This window comes from Lipophrys pholis (assembly GCF_963383615.2).
Source record: "Lipophrys pholis genome assembly, chromosome: 21".
Lineage (NCBI taxonomy): Eukaryota > Metazoa > Chordata > Actinopteri > Blenniiformes > Blenniidae > Lipophrys > Lipophrys pholis.
In genome coordinates, this window is record NC_137649.1 from 24,252,755 (window position 1) to 24,267,104 (window position 14,350).

The 14,350-nt window shown below is 49.8% G+C and overlaps 1 protein-coding gene across 1 annotated transcript; it reads right to left on the reverse strand.

The window, feature by feature from the left end:
- Window positions 1-239: 239 nt before the first annotated feature.
- On the reverse strand, window positions 240-13,957 carry plg (plasminogen). Its single transcript, XM_080490049.1, has 19 exons — window positions 13,774-13,957; window positions 11,771-11,906; window positions 11,592-11,698; window positions 10,839-10,953; window positions 10,614-10,753; window positions 10,159-10,279; window positions 9,945-10,063; window positions 9,547-9,709; window positions 9,357-9,481; window positions 8,199-8,361; window positions 7,607-7,788; window positions 7,311-7,459; window positions 5,975-6,068; window positions 5,449-5,575; window positions 3,977-4,051; window positions 3,757-3,897; window positions 1,846-1,952; window positions 1,627-1,772; window positions 240-579 (listed from the first exon to the last, which is right to left on the reverse strand). The coding sequence occupies exons 1-19, from the start codon at window positions 13,868-13,870 to the stop codon at window positions 418-420; spliced, it is 2,469 nt and encodes an 822-aa protein (XP_080346175.1). The 5' UTR covers window positions 13,871-13,957; the 3' UTR covers window positions 240-417.
- Window positions 13,958-14,350: the final 393 nt, after the last annotated feature.

A 14,350-nucleotide genomic window follows, 5' to 3' on the forward strand; every position in this document is an offset into this window, starting at 1 on the left:
TGACAAGAACGTTGTAACATGAAACTTTTTGAAATAAAATCAATGCCTCGCCACTTTAAACTCCGTGGAGGAAACGGGGCTTTAATTTTGAAGATTTGACTTGATTTAAAAAACGATGTCGCAGAATCTTCTGACTGTCTTTGTTTTTCTTTCTCTTCTTCAGGAAACGACTGAGCGACTGTGAGAACCAGCCGATGACAGAACCGTTAAAACCAGAACCGACAGACGAGGACGAAACGGCAGTTTGAACGTTTACTTTGATTTTATGAGAAATAAATGACGACTGAAGTCAAACATTTCCACATTTCATTTCGTTCAGTTTTAATATTTCCGACACTTAAACAGACGCTAGCTCGACGCGCCGCCGTCGAAGCGGCTCCTAGCATGACGCTCGCTTCCCGCCGCTTCCGGGTTTCTTTAGTTGGCTTTGATGGTTTGATCGATCCAGTCGACGAACTTGGACACTCGGGCGTAGACGCCCGGCTTCATGGCGTTGGCGCAGCCCAGACCCCACGAGGTGACGCCCTGCAGGACGAACTTGTTCTGGGAGTTACACACCAGAGGCCCGCCGCTGTCGCCCTGCAGGAGACAGAGGACAGGCTGGGTAACCGTGGTAATGGACCATGTAACCATGGTAACCGAGTCCTAACCCAGAGTAACTGACAGAAGTGGTTTAATAATGCTAATAGTAATGCCAATTATACCTGGCAGCTGCCCCCCCTCTATGTTTCTGTTTATTAATGCTGATGGTACCTGGCAGCTGTTCGTCCCCCCCCCTCTATGTTTCTGTTTATTAATGCTGATGGTACCTGGCAGCTGCCCCCCCCTCTATGTTTCTGTTTATTAATGCTGATGGTACCTGGCAGCTGTTCGTCCCCCCCCTCTATGTTTCTGTTTATTAATGCTGATGGTACCTGGCAGCTGTTCGTCCCCCCCCTCTATGTTTCTGTTTATTAATGCTGATGGTACCTGGCAGCTGCCCCCCCCCCCTCTATGTTTCTGTTTATTAATGCTGATGGTACCTGGCAGCTGTTCGTCCCCCCCCTCTATGTTTCTGTTTATTAATGCTGATGGTACCTGGCAGCTGTTCGTCCCCCCCCTCTATGTTTCTGTTTATTAATGCTGATGGTACCTGGCAGCTGCCCCCCCCCCCCTCTATGTTTCTGTTTATTAATGCTGATGGTACTTGGCAGCTGTCCGTCCCCCCCTCTATGTTTCTGTTTATTAATGCTGATGGTACCTGGCAGCTGTTCGTCCCCCCCTCTATGTTTCTGTTTATTAATGCTGATGGTACCTGGCAGCTGTTCGTCCCCCCCCTCTATGTTTCTGTTTATTAATGCTGATGGTACCTGGCAGCTGTTCGTCCCCCCCCCCTCTATGTTTCTGTTTATTAATGCTGATGGTACCTGGCAGCTGTCCGTCCCCCCCTCTATGTTTCTGTTTATTAATGCTGATGGTACCTGGCAGCTGTTCGTCCCCCCCTCTATGTTTCTGTTTATTAATGCTGATGGTACCTGGCAGCTGTCCGTCCCCCCCCCTCTATGTTTCTGTTTATTAATGCTGATGGTACCTGGCAGCTGTTCGTCCCCCCCCCTCTATGTTTCTGTTTATTAATGCTGATGGTACCTGGCAGCTGTCCGTCCCCCCCTCTATGTTGCCGGCACACATCTCGTGGTCTTTGACTCGTCCGTTCAAGTAGGACGGACGGTTGCAGATCTTGTTCTCGATGACGGGGAAACCAGCTTCCTTCAGGACACCCTCACCTCCCGTACCTGTGAGACTATCAGCATTAACATGGAATAACGCTAATGATGCTAATGCTATCCCCTCCCCCACCCCCCTCACCCTGCGTCTCGCCCCATCCAGTCACGTAGCACTCGGTTCCGCTCGCGACCACAAAGTCTTTCTCCGGGAGACACACAGGCAGAACCTTGTCATTTATGGTGGCGGGTCTGAAACACACACACACACACACACACACACACACACACACACACACACACACACACACACACACACACACACACACACACACACACACACACACACACACACACACACACACACAGGTTAGTTTCCATGGACATAAACATAAAAACATTCTGTTGAACAATTCTTAAACATAAATATATTGATTTAATCTACTTTGTGCTCGACCTTTATTTATTTCTGGAGTTAAGGAGAGGAAATACTTTCAGCTGGCCAGCAGAACTGTAGGGTTCTTATCGCAGTCGAGTAACATCTGGAATAGCACCGTTGTCGTGGAAACAGACCCCCGAAATGCTATGAAAGTTTTCTGCTTTTAACTTGAAAATGGGGAAAAACGCAACTTTTGAAACGCCCCGTCTCCGTGTGAACAGAGAAAAAATCTGTTTTTAAAAAGATGCTGCTACCACGGAGGCACACTGCGGTTGTAGGAACTAGTTCTTCTGCACATGCTCAATAGAGCCAATCAGAACAAAGGTTCCTCCGTGGTGTCATGACTCCCAGTCCAGCCTCCTGGACTTGGTACTTTTATTTTGACAGTCACCGTAATAACAATCCAACTTGGTAGTTTTATTTTGAAAGTCACCGTGATAACAATCTAACTTGGTAGTTTTATTTTGAAAGTCACCGTAATAACAATTCAACTTGGTAGTTTTATTTTGAAAGTCACCGTAATAACAGTCCAACTTGGTAGTTTTATTTTGAAAGTCAGCGTAATAACAATCCAACTTGGTAGTTTTATTTTGAAAGTCACCGTAATAACAGTCCAACTTGGTAGTTTTATTTTGAAAGTCAGCGTAATAACAATCCAACTTGGTAGTTTTATTTTGAAAGTCACCATAATAACAATCTAACTTGGTAGTTTTATTTTGAAAGTCACCGTAATAACAATCTAACTTGGTAGTTTTATTTTGAAAGTCACCGTAATAACAATCTAACTTGGTGGTCTGTCCACTAGAATGTAAACATTGTTAATGTTTAGAGCTCATTGTTCTCTGCTGTGTGTGTGTGTGTGTGTGTATGTGTGTGTGTGTGTGTGTGTGTGTGTGTGTGTGTGTGTGTGTGTGTGTGTGTGTGTGTGTGTGTGTGTGTGTGTGTCAGTACTAAAACTAACTAGAGCTACACTCGGTAGAGCGCATACCTTCACCAATGCCACATTTGTCACCATGGAAACCAGATAACAAGGTTATTTGATCCACCTCTCCTTCATGTTGTCACTATTTGACAAAGATGTAGTGACATTTTACAATATCGGTGTGACCCCCCCCCCCCCCCCCCCCCCCCCCTCAAACCCCTAGTAATGATGTCACTGGATCGGAGGACATGGAATTGAACATTTTGGCGTTGGTTTGACTCGGATTAAGGCTGACTGCTTTAATGTCTTTGACCTTTGACCCAATCGCTCTCAATATTTAATGGAACCGTCCCTGAAGATTTGATGCAATTCGGGTCAATAGTTTTTACAAAAAGTTGGTAACATACAAACAAACCAATCAATAATCAATACATGTGGATAAAAACAACAGCACCAACTAGTGGCCCAACAGTGAAGCTCCATCGCGTTCAGTGTTTCTGCTGTTGCCGTGGAAACGTTTGCAGAACGCTGCCGTGTCAACATGAACGTGGTGCGTTTTGACTTGAGCTGTCGCCCTGGAGGCGGGGCCTGTGTGGAGGCGGGGCCTGTGTGGAGGCGGGGCCTGTGTGGGGGCGGGGCCTGTGTGGAGGCGGGGCCTGTGTGGAGGCGGGGCCTGTGTGGAGGCGGGGCCTAACCTGCTCAGTTTGAGCAGAGCGATGTCGGCGCCGTTGGGTCCGAGCACCAGCTTGTCCAGGTACCTCTCCTGCTTGGACGACTCGGTGGCCCTCTCGCTGTGGGTTCCCAGGACCACCTTGTAGGCCGACGGCCGCTTGGACCTGCGGAGCAGAGCGTCACCGCGTCAAACATGGCGGCCGAACAGCAGCGTTGGCCTCGGCGGCGTTTGGAGGTACCCACCTCTCCAGGCAGTGAGCGGCCGTCACCACCCACTGAGGGTGGATCAGAGTGCCTCCACAGAAGTGGATCCCTGTACTGAAACACACACACACACACACACACACACACACACACACACACACACACACACACACACACACACACACACACACACACACACACACACAGAAAGACATGCATTTCAAAATGTGCAGGTGCTCTCCTAAGCCACGCCCACACGTACCCTGTTGTTTTCTTCTACGTTTACAAAAATAAAATCTTCATTGACTCCTGGTTCACAGCTGCTATGAGCAGCCAGACCTGTAGGGGGCAGTGTAACGAGACGCATGAAGCCATGACAGCCAATCAGAATCGTGGAATAAAACATGACGTCACGATTTGTGACCTAAATCTCCACCTTCCTCTCGTTTTGATGTAATCGAGGACAGAGTTTCTCTGAATCTCCACCGTGGGTGGAGATTCAGAGAAACTCTGTTTGTGGAGCTCGGAGCTGGTTTATGTGTCACAAGAGCTGAAGAGGAATATCACCCAGACCTGGTCCTGGTCTGACAACTCTGACTACCTGCTTGGTTTGTTTGTTTGTTTGTTTGTTTGTTTGTTTGTTTGTTTGTTTGTTTGTTTGTTTGCTGGCTGAGGGCAGCTCACCTTTCGGTGGTTAAAGTGCTGATCACCTCTCTCCACATGAAGGGCGGAGCCTCGGCCTCACAGGCGTGACAGGTAGAGGAAGCTGAGCAGGAGCAGCAGGAGCAGCAGGAGCAAGAGCAGCAGGAGGAGCAGGAGGAGGAGGAGCAGCAGGAGCAGGAGGAGGAGCAGGAGGAGCAGCAGGAGGAGGAGGAGCAGGAGGAGCAGGAGGAGGAGCAGGAGGAGCAGGAGGAGGAGCAGGAGGAGCAGCAGGAGGAGCAGGAGGAGCAGGAGGAGCAGGAGGAGCAGGAGGAGCAGGAGGAGCAGCAAGAGCAGGAGGAGCAGGAGCAGCAGGAGGAGCAGGAGCAGGAGGAGCAGGAGGAGGAGCAGGAGCAGCAGCAGGAGGAGCAGGAGCAGGAGGAGCAGGAGCAGCAGGAGGAGCAGGAGGAGGAGGAGCAGCAGGAGGAGCAGGAGCAGGAGGAGCAGGAGCAGCAGGAGGAGCAGGAGGAGGAGGAGGAGGAGCAGGAGCAGCAGGAGGAGCAGGAGGAGGAGCAGGAGGAGGAGGAGGAGGAGCAGGAGCAGCAGGAGGAGGAGGAGGAGCAGGAGGAGGAGGAGGAGGAGCACCTTCTGGAGAACAATTTGGAGAAAGTTCTGGAGAACGATCTGGAGAACATTCTAGAGAATGTTCTTGAACATTCTGTGGAATATTCTAGAGAACGTTTGTAAGAATGATCTGGAGAACCTTCATGAGAACGAACTGGAGAACTATCTGGAGAACGTTCTGGAGAATGATCCGGAGCACCAGGAGGTTCCTGCAGGCAGAGAGACAGAACCTGTTCTGGAGGACTCACCTGGTCCGCAGGCTGATCTGCCACGGCCAAGAATGAGCTTTGGACACGCAGCCGCCGACGATACGGCCAAAGCAGCGTTTTGGTCGCGTCGCCGGAGTCCCACAGTTTGTCCCGTCTGAAGAGGAACCTGCAGGAGAGGAGAACCTTCAGAACCTTCAGAACCTTCAGGACCTTCAGGACCTTCAGGACCTTCAGGACCTTCAGGACCTTCAGAACCAGACCAGGTACTGAGAATGGAGTCCATATCATGATTTACACTGTTAAAAACACCCACACACACACAGGAAGTGTGTGTGTGTGTGTGTGTGTGTGTGTGTGTGTGTTTGCTGAACAAAGTTCATAGGAGTGTGTAAAGTGAAGTAAACAAAGAGTTGTGAAATGTTCAAAAGCCGATTTAATACGAAAAAAAACCCCTAAGTATCGTTTTCAAATTGTTATTGTGGAAACAAAACGTTTCTCAAACTAAAATACTAAAAGTGTTTCACTTCAATCGTTGTCGTGGAAACGGGGCCCGACGTTGTCGTACCACAGTCGGGGATCCGGCAGTAGTCCCACTTCTTGTCCCGGTCGGTGGTGTAGCACCACGGTCCGTTGACGTCACTGTCGGGGTTCCTGCAGCTCTGAGGTCCGACAACACACACACAGTCAACACACACACAGTCAACAAACACACAGTCAACACACACACAATCAACACACACACAGTCAACACACACACAGTCAACACACACACAGTCAACACACACACAGTCAACAAACACACAATCAACACACACACAGTCAACACACACACAGTCAACACACACACACAGTCAACACACACACAGTCAACACACACACAATCAACACACACACAATCAACACACACACAGTCAACACACACACAATCAACACACACACAGTCAACAAACACACAATCAACACACACACAGTCAACAAACACACAATCAACACACACACAGTCAACACACACACAGTCAACAAACACACAATCAACACACACACAGTCAACACACACACAGTCAACACACACACACAGTCAACACACACACAGTCAACACACACACAATCAACACACACACAATCAACACACACACAGTCAACACACACACAATCAACACACACACAGTCAACACACACACAGTCAACACACACACAGTCAACAAACACACAATCAACACACACACACAGTCAACACACACACAGTCAACAAACACACAATCAACACACACACAATCAACACACACACAGTCAACACACACACAGTCAACACACACACAGTCAACAAACACACAATCAACACACACACAATCAACACACACACAGTCAACACACACACAGTCAACACACACACAGTCAACAAACACACAATCAACACACACACAGTCAACACACACACAGTCAACACACACACAATCAACACACACACAGTCAACACACACACAGTCAACACACACGCAGTCAACAAACACACAATCAACACACACACACAGTCAACACACACACAGTCAACAAACACACAATCAACACACACACAGTCAACAAACACACAATCAACAAACACACAATCAACACACGAAAGCACAAGTTTCCCGTTGCCACAGAAACATCAACGATGTCGTAAATGTTCACTTTGTTAAAGAAACACGTTTTCTCCCGTTTCCATGGAGACAAAGAGTTTCCAGGGTGAAAACTTCACCTTGTAAACCGACGGCCGAAACGCTCCGAAACTTTCGAAGTGAAAATGTTTTTGTTGTGAGGGTCCCTCTACCCCACAAAGTTAAACAGACGCCAACCCTAACCTGGAGCACCCAGGTCTCACTTGGCCATGGCGGCGTGGAGCCTGGAGGACTCAGACTTACGTTTCCGTCCAGGCCCTTGGTGGGGTGGCTCTGCGGCGTGAAGCTGTTGTGCTGGTGAGGACTCTGAGCGCTCCACGCCTGGCAGGTCACGCCCAGAACCGTGATGGACGTCGGACCTCGGTATGTCGCTCCATTTCCCGCCTTACAGTCTGAAACCGCGCAGGGAGAAAAGCGTTTCCACAGTAAATCATCCGGAGCGTTTCACAAAGTTGCTTTTTGACTGAATTGACAGCACCGTTGCCACGGAAACGGACTGCCGCACCTTTCCAGAAGTTTCCCTGAGCATGTGGACTCACCCTGCTGTGTCGGGGCCTGGGTGGCGGTGGACGGCGGTTGGGGTTTCGGTGCAGTGGTGGGTTGGCCTGTGGGGGGGCATTTCTCCAGGTTGCAGTACTCCCAGCGGACCTTGGGGTCCATGGTGTAACACCAGGGGGCCTGGTCTCCGTCAGGGTTCCTGCACAGGTTCCTCTTCAGGTCCCTGTTTCAGGAGGAACAGCAGCTTCAGGAAAGAACCAGATCTGGTTTCACTTCGAAAGGACATAGAGCGACGGCATGAAAGTAACTAGTTACACGGTGATATTCCTGGAAATATCCCACAGCTGTAATACTGTAGTGTTAGCATTAGCATTAGCATTAGCATTAGTATTAACTAGCCTGTGAGCAGCGGGTGCCTAATGATTCACTCATGAAATTACATCATTTGGAAAGAGGAAAATGCTCTATAATCTGGATTAGAGGGGGAATATGCTCTATAATCTGGATTAGAGGAGGGAGATGCTCTATAATCTGGATCAGAGGGGAGATGTGCTATAATCTGATGTCAGAGGAGGAAGATGCTCTATAATCTGGATTAGATTAGGAGGATGCTCTATGTCGCTGGTTACTGACGCCGAGGGGAAGCTCTGAGGCGTCTTGCTGTGTTTGTGAGGCGTCATGGCGCTCCACACTTGGCATTTCTTCCCGCTGATCGTCTCTGACGTGATTCCGCGATAGGTGGCGCCGTTCTCCTCGTAGCAGTCTTCTACGTCGTCGGGGGGGATCACCGGCTCGTCTGCGGAGACAAACGGCAGCTTCTTATCTTCTTATCTCAGAACCATTTGCTCCCAAAGTTAAAATGTTTAAACTGCTAATATTTACGCCCCTTACAGATTATAGAATCCTGATGGAAGATTTCCCCAAAATAATCCCAAAAGTATGAAGGCAACAATGTTCCACGTCCTTGCAAATTATTCCATAACATCGACAGAACAATCTGATTTGATCACCTGAGAGAAGCTTCAGTTTAAGCTCCGCCCACACAAACCTTTACTTGCTTTCTGCCATTTACAATTTTGATCAAAAGTCAGGACATGTCCAAGAACATGTCCACGTATTTCGTCCAAACGTGACACATGGCTACAAAAGCAAACTCCGCCCGTTTCTCACATTTGTGATCCGATTGGTTGCTGCACTTTTGTGGGTGTGGCTAAACCACTTTAAAGCAGATGAAGACTGCAATGTCGAACTCCACCAAAGGTTCCTGTGCTCTGTTAGCGTTTGCTTAAAGCGTCAAAATCTCCTGGAATGTTCTGAAACTGAGTGGGGTTTGGACAGGGTAGGGGTGAGGTTTGGACAGGGTAGGGGTAAGGTTTGGACAGGGTAGGGGTAAGGTTTGGACAGGGTTGGGGTAAGGTTTGGACAGGGTAGGGGTGAGGTTTGGACAGGGTAGGGGTGAGGTTTGGACAGGGTAGGGGTGAGGTGCGGTCAGGGTTCCTGTGGAGTTCGGACTGGGTTCAGACAGGGTAGGGGTAAGGTTTGGACAGGGTAGGGGTGAGGTTTGGACAGGGTAGGGGTAAGGTTTGGACAGGGTAGGGGTGAGGTTTGGACAGGGTAGGGGTGAGGTGCGGTCAGGGTTCCTGTGGAGTTCGGACTGGGTTCAGACAGGGTAGGGGTAAGGTTTGGACAGGGTAGGGGTGAGGTTTGGACAGGGTAGGGGTGAGGTTTGGACAGGGTAGGGGTGAGGTTTGGACAGGGTTCTTGTGGGGTTCAAGGTGGGTTTGGTCATACCTGGTGCAGGTGCGTCCCCACAGCGCGGCACGCTGCAGTACTCCCAGCGAGTCTCGGAGTCGGTGGTGTAGCACCAGGGCATCCTCTCGTTGTCGGGATTTCGGCAGTAGTTGCTCTCCAGACCTCTGGCAGGAAACCACCATTAGGACACGATTCACAGAGTTACCTGTTCGTGGTTAGGGGTTCTTACTTGCAGGGGTAGTTGTCGGGGGTGCGATTGTGTTTGTGTGGCGTCTGACCCGACCACCTCTGACACGTTTTGCCGGACTCGGTCACGGTGGTGGTTCCCCGGTAAGACCCGCCCTCACCGGTGATGCAGGTCATCTCTGGAATGATGGTCGGAGGCTCCGAGGCTGAAACGGCAAAACGGTTCCATTTCACTGAGATCATCAACACAAGTCACTGCAACGCAGTGCTGGATTACAGGAAGACGCTCTATAATCTGATGCTAGAGGAGGAAGATGCTCTATAATCTGATGCTAGAGGAGGAAGATGCTCTATAACCTGATGCTAGAGGAGGAAGATGCTCTATAATCTGATGCTAGAGGAGGAAGATGCTCTATAATCTGGATGTCAGTGTGGACTCACTGCAGCGGGGGATGGAGCAGAAGTCCCAGCGTTTGGACGGGCTGGTGGTGAAGCACCAAGGTCGAGGGTCTCCGTCCGGGTTCCTGCAGTAGTTCTCCTCCAGGAACTTGTCGGGCAGCCTATGGGGAGCAGAGCAGAGCAGAGCAGAGCAGAGCGGTGAGCCTCCGCTTGTCGCTGCTCTGCCAGCACATGGCGCTCCGTTAGCGGCTCTTACGCGTTGGGGTTGTAGCCGTGGTTGTGGGGCTTCTGGGAGTCCCAGCGCTGGCAGGTGAAGCCGTTCTCCGTGGTGGAGACCTTCCCCCGGTAGTCCTCGCCGCTGCAGTGGATGCAGTCCTCTGAGCAGGAACAAACAACGCCTCATCGTCAACAACAAACAAACACGACGACTCAGCTGCACAACATTTACAACTTTGAGAGTTTTTCCAACGGCCCTTTGGCGGTGAACAGAGCTCGGAGCCGCAAAATGTTTGGCTGCTCTTTAAAAACAGCGCTCAAGATGGAACTTTTCAAAAACACCCTGAATTCATCTCCATAGAAACTGAGGGAAAACGCAACCTTTCAAAAAACGCTCAGAGTCCGACACACACACACACACACACACACACACACACACACACACACACACACACACACACACACACACACACACACACACACACACACACACACCAGCGCAGTTGGCCACGTTGCAGTGCTCCCAGCGGGTGTCGGAGTCGGTGGTGTAGCACCAGGGTCCTCCACTGTCTCCGTCCGGGTTCCTGCAGAAGTTGGACTCCAGGTCGGCTCGGGGGTGAGTCTGTGGTGTGATGCTGCAGGAAACACACACACACTGACTGGAAGACACCTGTGTGTGTGTGTGTGTGTGTGTGTGTGTGTGTGTGTGTGTGTACCTACTTGGGTCTGTGGGGGTACTTGGCCTCCCATCGTTGACACACCTTCCCTGATTTACTTTTGGTCTTAGTTCCTCTGTAATCTGTTCCCACTCCGTTCACACACTCCAGGAGATAATCTGGTTCCACACGGGATTACAGAGCGTCACAACCTGCTCACCTCACGTTAGCATTCGAGCTGCTAACTCATTGTTATCAACCATATTCTACCGTTAGCATTAGAGCGGCTAACACGCTATCAATTCTCACCTTAGCATTAGAGCTGCTAACTCAGTTAGCATTAGCGATACTTTTATCACCCTTTTTTACACGTTGGCATTAGAGCTGCTAACCCAGTTAGCATTAGCGTTACTTTTATCACTCTTTTTTACACGTTAGCATTAGAGCTGCTAACCCAGTTAGCATTAGCGATACTTTTATCACCCTTTTTTACACGTTGGCATTAGAGCTGCTAACCCAGTTAGCATTAGCGTTACTTTTATCACTCTTTTTTACACGTTAGCATTAGAGCTGCTAACCCAGTTAGCATTAGCATTTCTTTTATCACTCTTTTTTACACGTTAGCATTAGAGCTGCTAACCCAGTTAGCATTAGCATTTCTTTTATCACTCTTTTTTACACGTTAGCATTAGAGCTGCTGACTCGTTGAGATCGTGTGTTTTCAGGCGTTAGTTTGGGGGTGCTCACCGGCGTTGACCTTTTCTGACATGTCAGCGTGAGCGTTGCTAACGCATTCTGATAGCTGCCCATACTTTACCGTTCTTTTCGTATAACACGGTGCTGGTTCTGCGCAGGACGGACTCCGACTTGGAGTTTGCGGCGGCCGTCCAGCACTCCTGGTCCTTCTCGATGTAGATGAAAGCCCTGCGGTGAGGGAACATGGCTTTAGGCCTCCGCGCGAACACAGCGGTGGAACCGTGACGCGCTCCAGCTCACCTGCACGTGAAGAACGTCTCTACGTCGCACTTGGCGGCGCAGTCGGCCGCCGTGTCGACGGCGTACAGTCGTTTGTTCAGAGACAGGACCCAGGCGCCCTCCGTTTTAGAGTAACCGTCCACATCGAAACCGCCAACTGCAACCAGACGGTCAGTCGTTCACCATCGCCAGCAAACAGGAAGTGGCGCCATTATTGTGTTTACACTTTTTGCACTTTATTGTCCTTTTAGGAACAACTCTGGTTCTCAGTCTGCGGTCAACGGGTGTGAGCGCAAGGTCATGTTGGAGTACTCAAGACCAGAATCCAGACCACATTGTCTAAGTTATGGTCTTGATTCAGTCTCCGCCCCTTAAAGTCTTGGTCTTGTGTTGGTCTCAGGATGTTCTGGTCTTGGTCTTGACTCGGTCTTGAGATGTTCTGGTTTTGGTCTTGACTCAGATGCTCCGGTCTATAACTGCCACGCATTCTAGAACTCTCACATGATCTAGAACTATCAAACAATCCAGAACTCTCAAATATTTTAGAACTGTTACACGTCATAGATCACTTCACATTCTAGAACCCTGACACAGAGTAGAACGCCAACACATTCCAGATGTGTGACACATTCTAGAACTTAGAGTTCTCACAAATGTTTCCGGCTCTCGAACACACGAGAACTGCGACACGATCTCAGCCAGATTCCAGAACTCACACACTTTCTTGAGCTCTCACCACTTCTGGACTTGTGAAACACCAGAGAACCCTCACATGTTGATATTTATCTTTGACATGTTCTCCAACTCTCCTGTTCTAGAACTCTGACAAATTCTAAGACTCTATTTTATGGATCAAAGTATTAAAATGACCAGAACTGAGGCGCGCTGGGAAAAGTTCTGTTTTCTCCAGAGGTTTCAGTTCTGTTAAATGCTGCAGATTGGCCTCTGTCTCCAGAATATAATCCAGATTGTTGTTTTTCTGCTGTCTTGTGTTGATTGCCACGTTCTGGACTGTGAGATCTGGGACTCGAGAGCCCGGGGACTTTCACCGCCTGTAAACAGTGTTTTGTTAGCTCGTTGTTGCATAAATGTACAAACTGATCGGACTCAAACTCTGAACTTCTGCAAGAACATCTGACCGCGAGAGTCCAGAACACAGAAAAACAAGACGATACGGCAAAAAAACGACAGAACGCACACGGAAACCAGACAATAAAAACACAAAACCCTGAAGTAGCGAAACATTCACTGTGATGACCGACAACCGACTCACTCTAGAAGGGTCATTATTCGTGTAGCATTGAAACGTCATTTTCGATAACTGTCGAGTAAACGACCCGTAACGACCCTTAACGTCCCGTAACGTCCCGTAACGTCTACATTTGACGCTGTTGGATCAGGTACGTCTAACGAGGACAAACAAAAGGGGAAACGACCAGAATCTTCGATTACAGTAATGTAATAAAACGTAAGTTTTTAGTATTTGGAGGGAAATGCATCTCGGAATCGTTCTCCAGCGTGTATCGTCACTAGATCGACCTAAAGATCGGATTAAAGGTGGAGAAGATAAACCTGGTTAAAATCCTTTCAGTCTGCAGCGTCGTCAAGGAAACAGCTGAAAGCGCTCTTTAGTTTTATTGTTTGACGTAGAGACGAGGAGGCCTGTTGCCCTCTCTGTAGCGTTGTTAGCGGTGCGGGCTAGCCTGCGACCCATTGCCCTCTCTGTAGCGTTGTTAGCGGTGCGGGCTAGCCTGCGACCCATTGCCCCCTCTGTAGCGTTGTTAGCGGTGCGGGCTAGCCTGCGACCCGTTGCCCTCTCTGTAGCGTTGTTAGCAGTGCGGGCTAGCCTGCGACCCATTGCCCTCTCTGTAGCGTTGTTAGCAGTGCGGGCTAGCCTGCGACCCATTGCCCTCTCTGTAGCGTTGTTAGCAGTGCGGGCTAGCCTGCGACCATTGCCCCCTCTGTAGCCTTGTTAGCGGTGCAGGCTAGCGTGCGACCCGTTGCCCTCTTGGTAACGTTCTTACCTGCGCGTGCTAGCCTGCGACCCGTTGCCCTCTTGGTAACGTTGTTAGCGGTGCAGGCTAGCGCTCCCAGCAGCAGAGCGGCGATCCTCAGGTTCATGTTGACGACGTTCCGAGGTTCCTGCTGGTTTGTTCTCGGGCTCCTCTGAGCTTTGGGGGACGACTCGTTCGTCACTCGTCAATCATTGGCCCGCCGCCGCCGTCAGAGGGTCAAAATCCGACTTTGTGACAGAGCTTTAGGACGAGCGTTGACCTCTGACCTCCATGTGTTTGTGTGAGTGAGCCGAAGGTCCGAGCAGCGATCGGCTGCGATCGATCTGATTGGTTAATGTTCAGCCAGACGACCAGCAACTCCAGAGCAAACACAATCCAGAGGCTCCAGAGGCTCCAGAGCAGCCTCACATATAAGAGGCGCCTCTTGAAATGGAAAATGTAGAGCAATGCTCCATCAATGTACAAATGAAAATAAATGGAGGGTCTGTACTGGTGGTTCGCTCTCTTGCCTCACAGTGAGGAGGTGCTGGTTCAAGTCCCGCCCAGCGACTGTGTGGAGTTTGCATGTTCTCCCTGTGTGTGTGTG

Excerpts from the sequence above, each read along its gene's own strand:
- plg (XM_080490049.1), bottom strand. The coding sequence starts at position 13,870 with ATGAACCTGAGGATCGCCGCTCTGCTGCTGGGAGCGCTAGCCTGCACC. Across the intron at positions 10,280-10,613 it reads CAACGTGGCCAACTGCGCTG|AGGACTGCATCCACTGCAGC; the intron begins GTGTGTGTGTGT and ends GTTCCTGCTCAG. Across the intron at positions 1,773-1,845 it reads TGGATGGGGCGAGACGCAGG|GTACGGGAGGTGAGGGTGTC; the intron begins GTGAGGGGGGTG and ends ATAGTCTCACAG.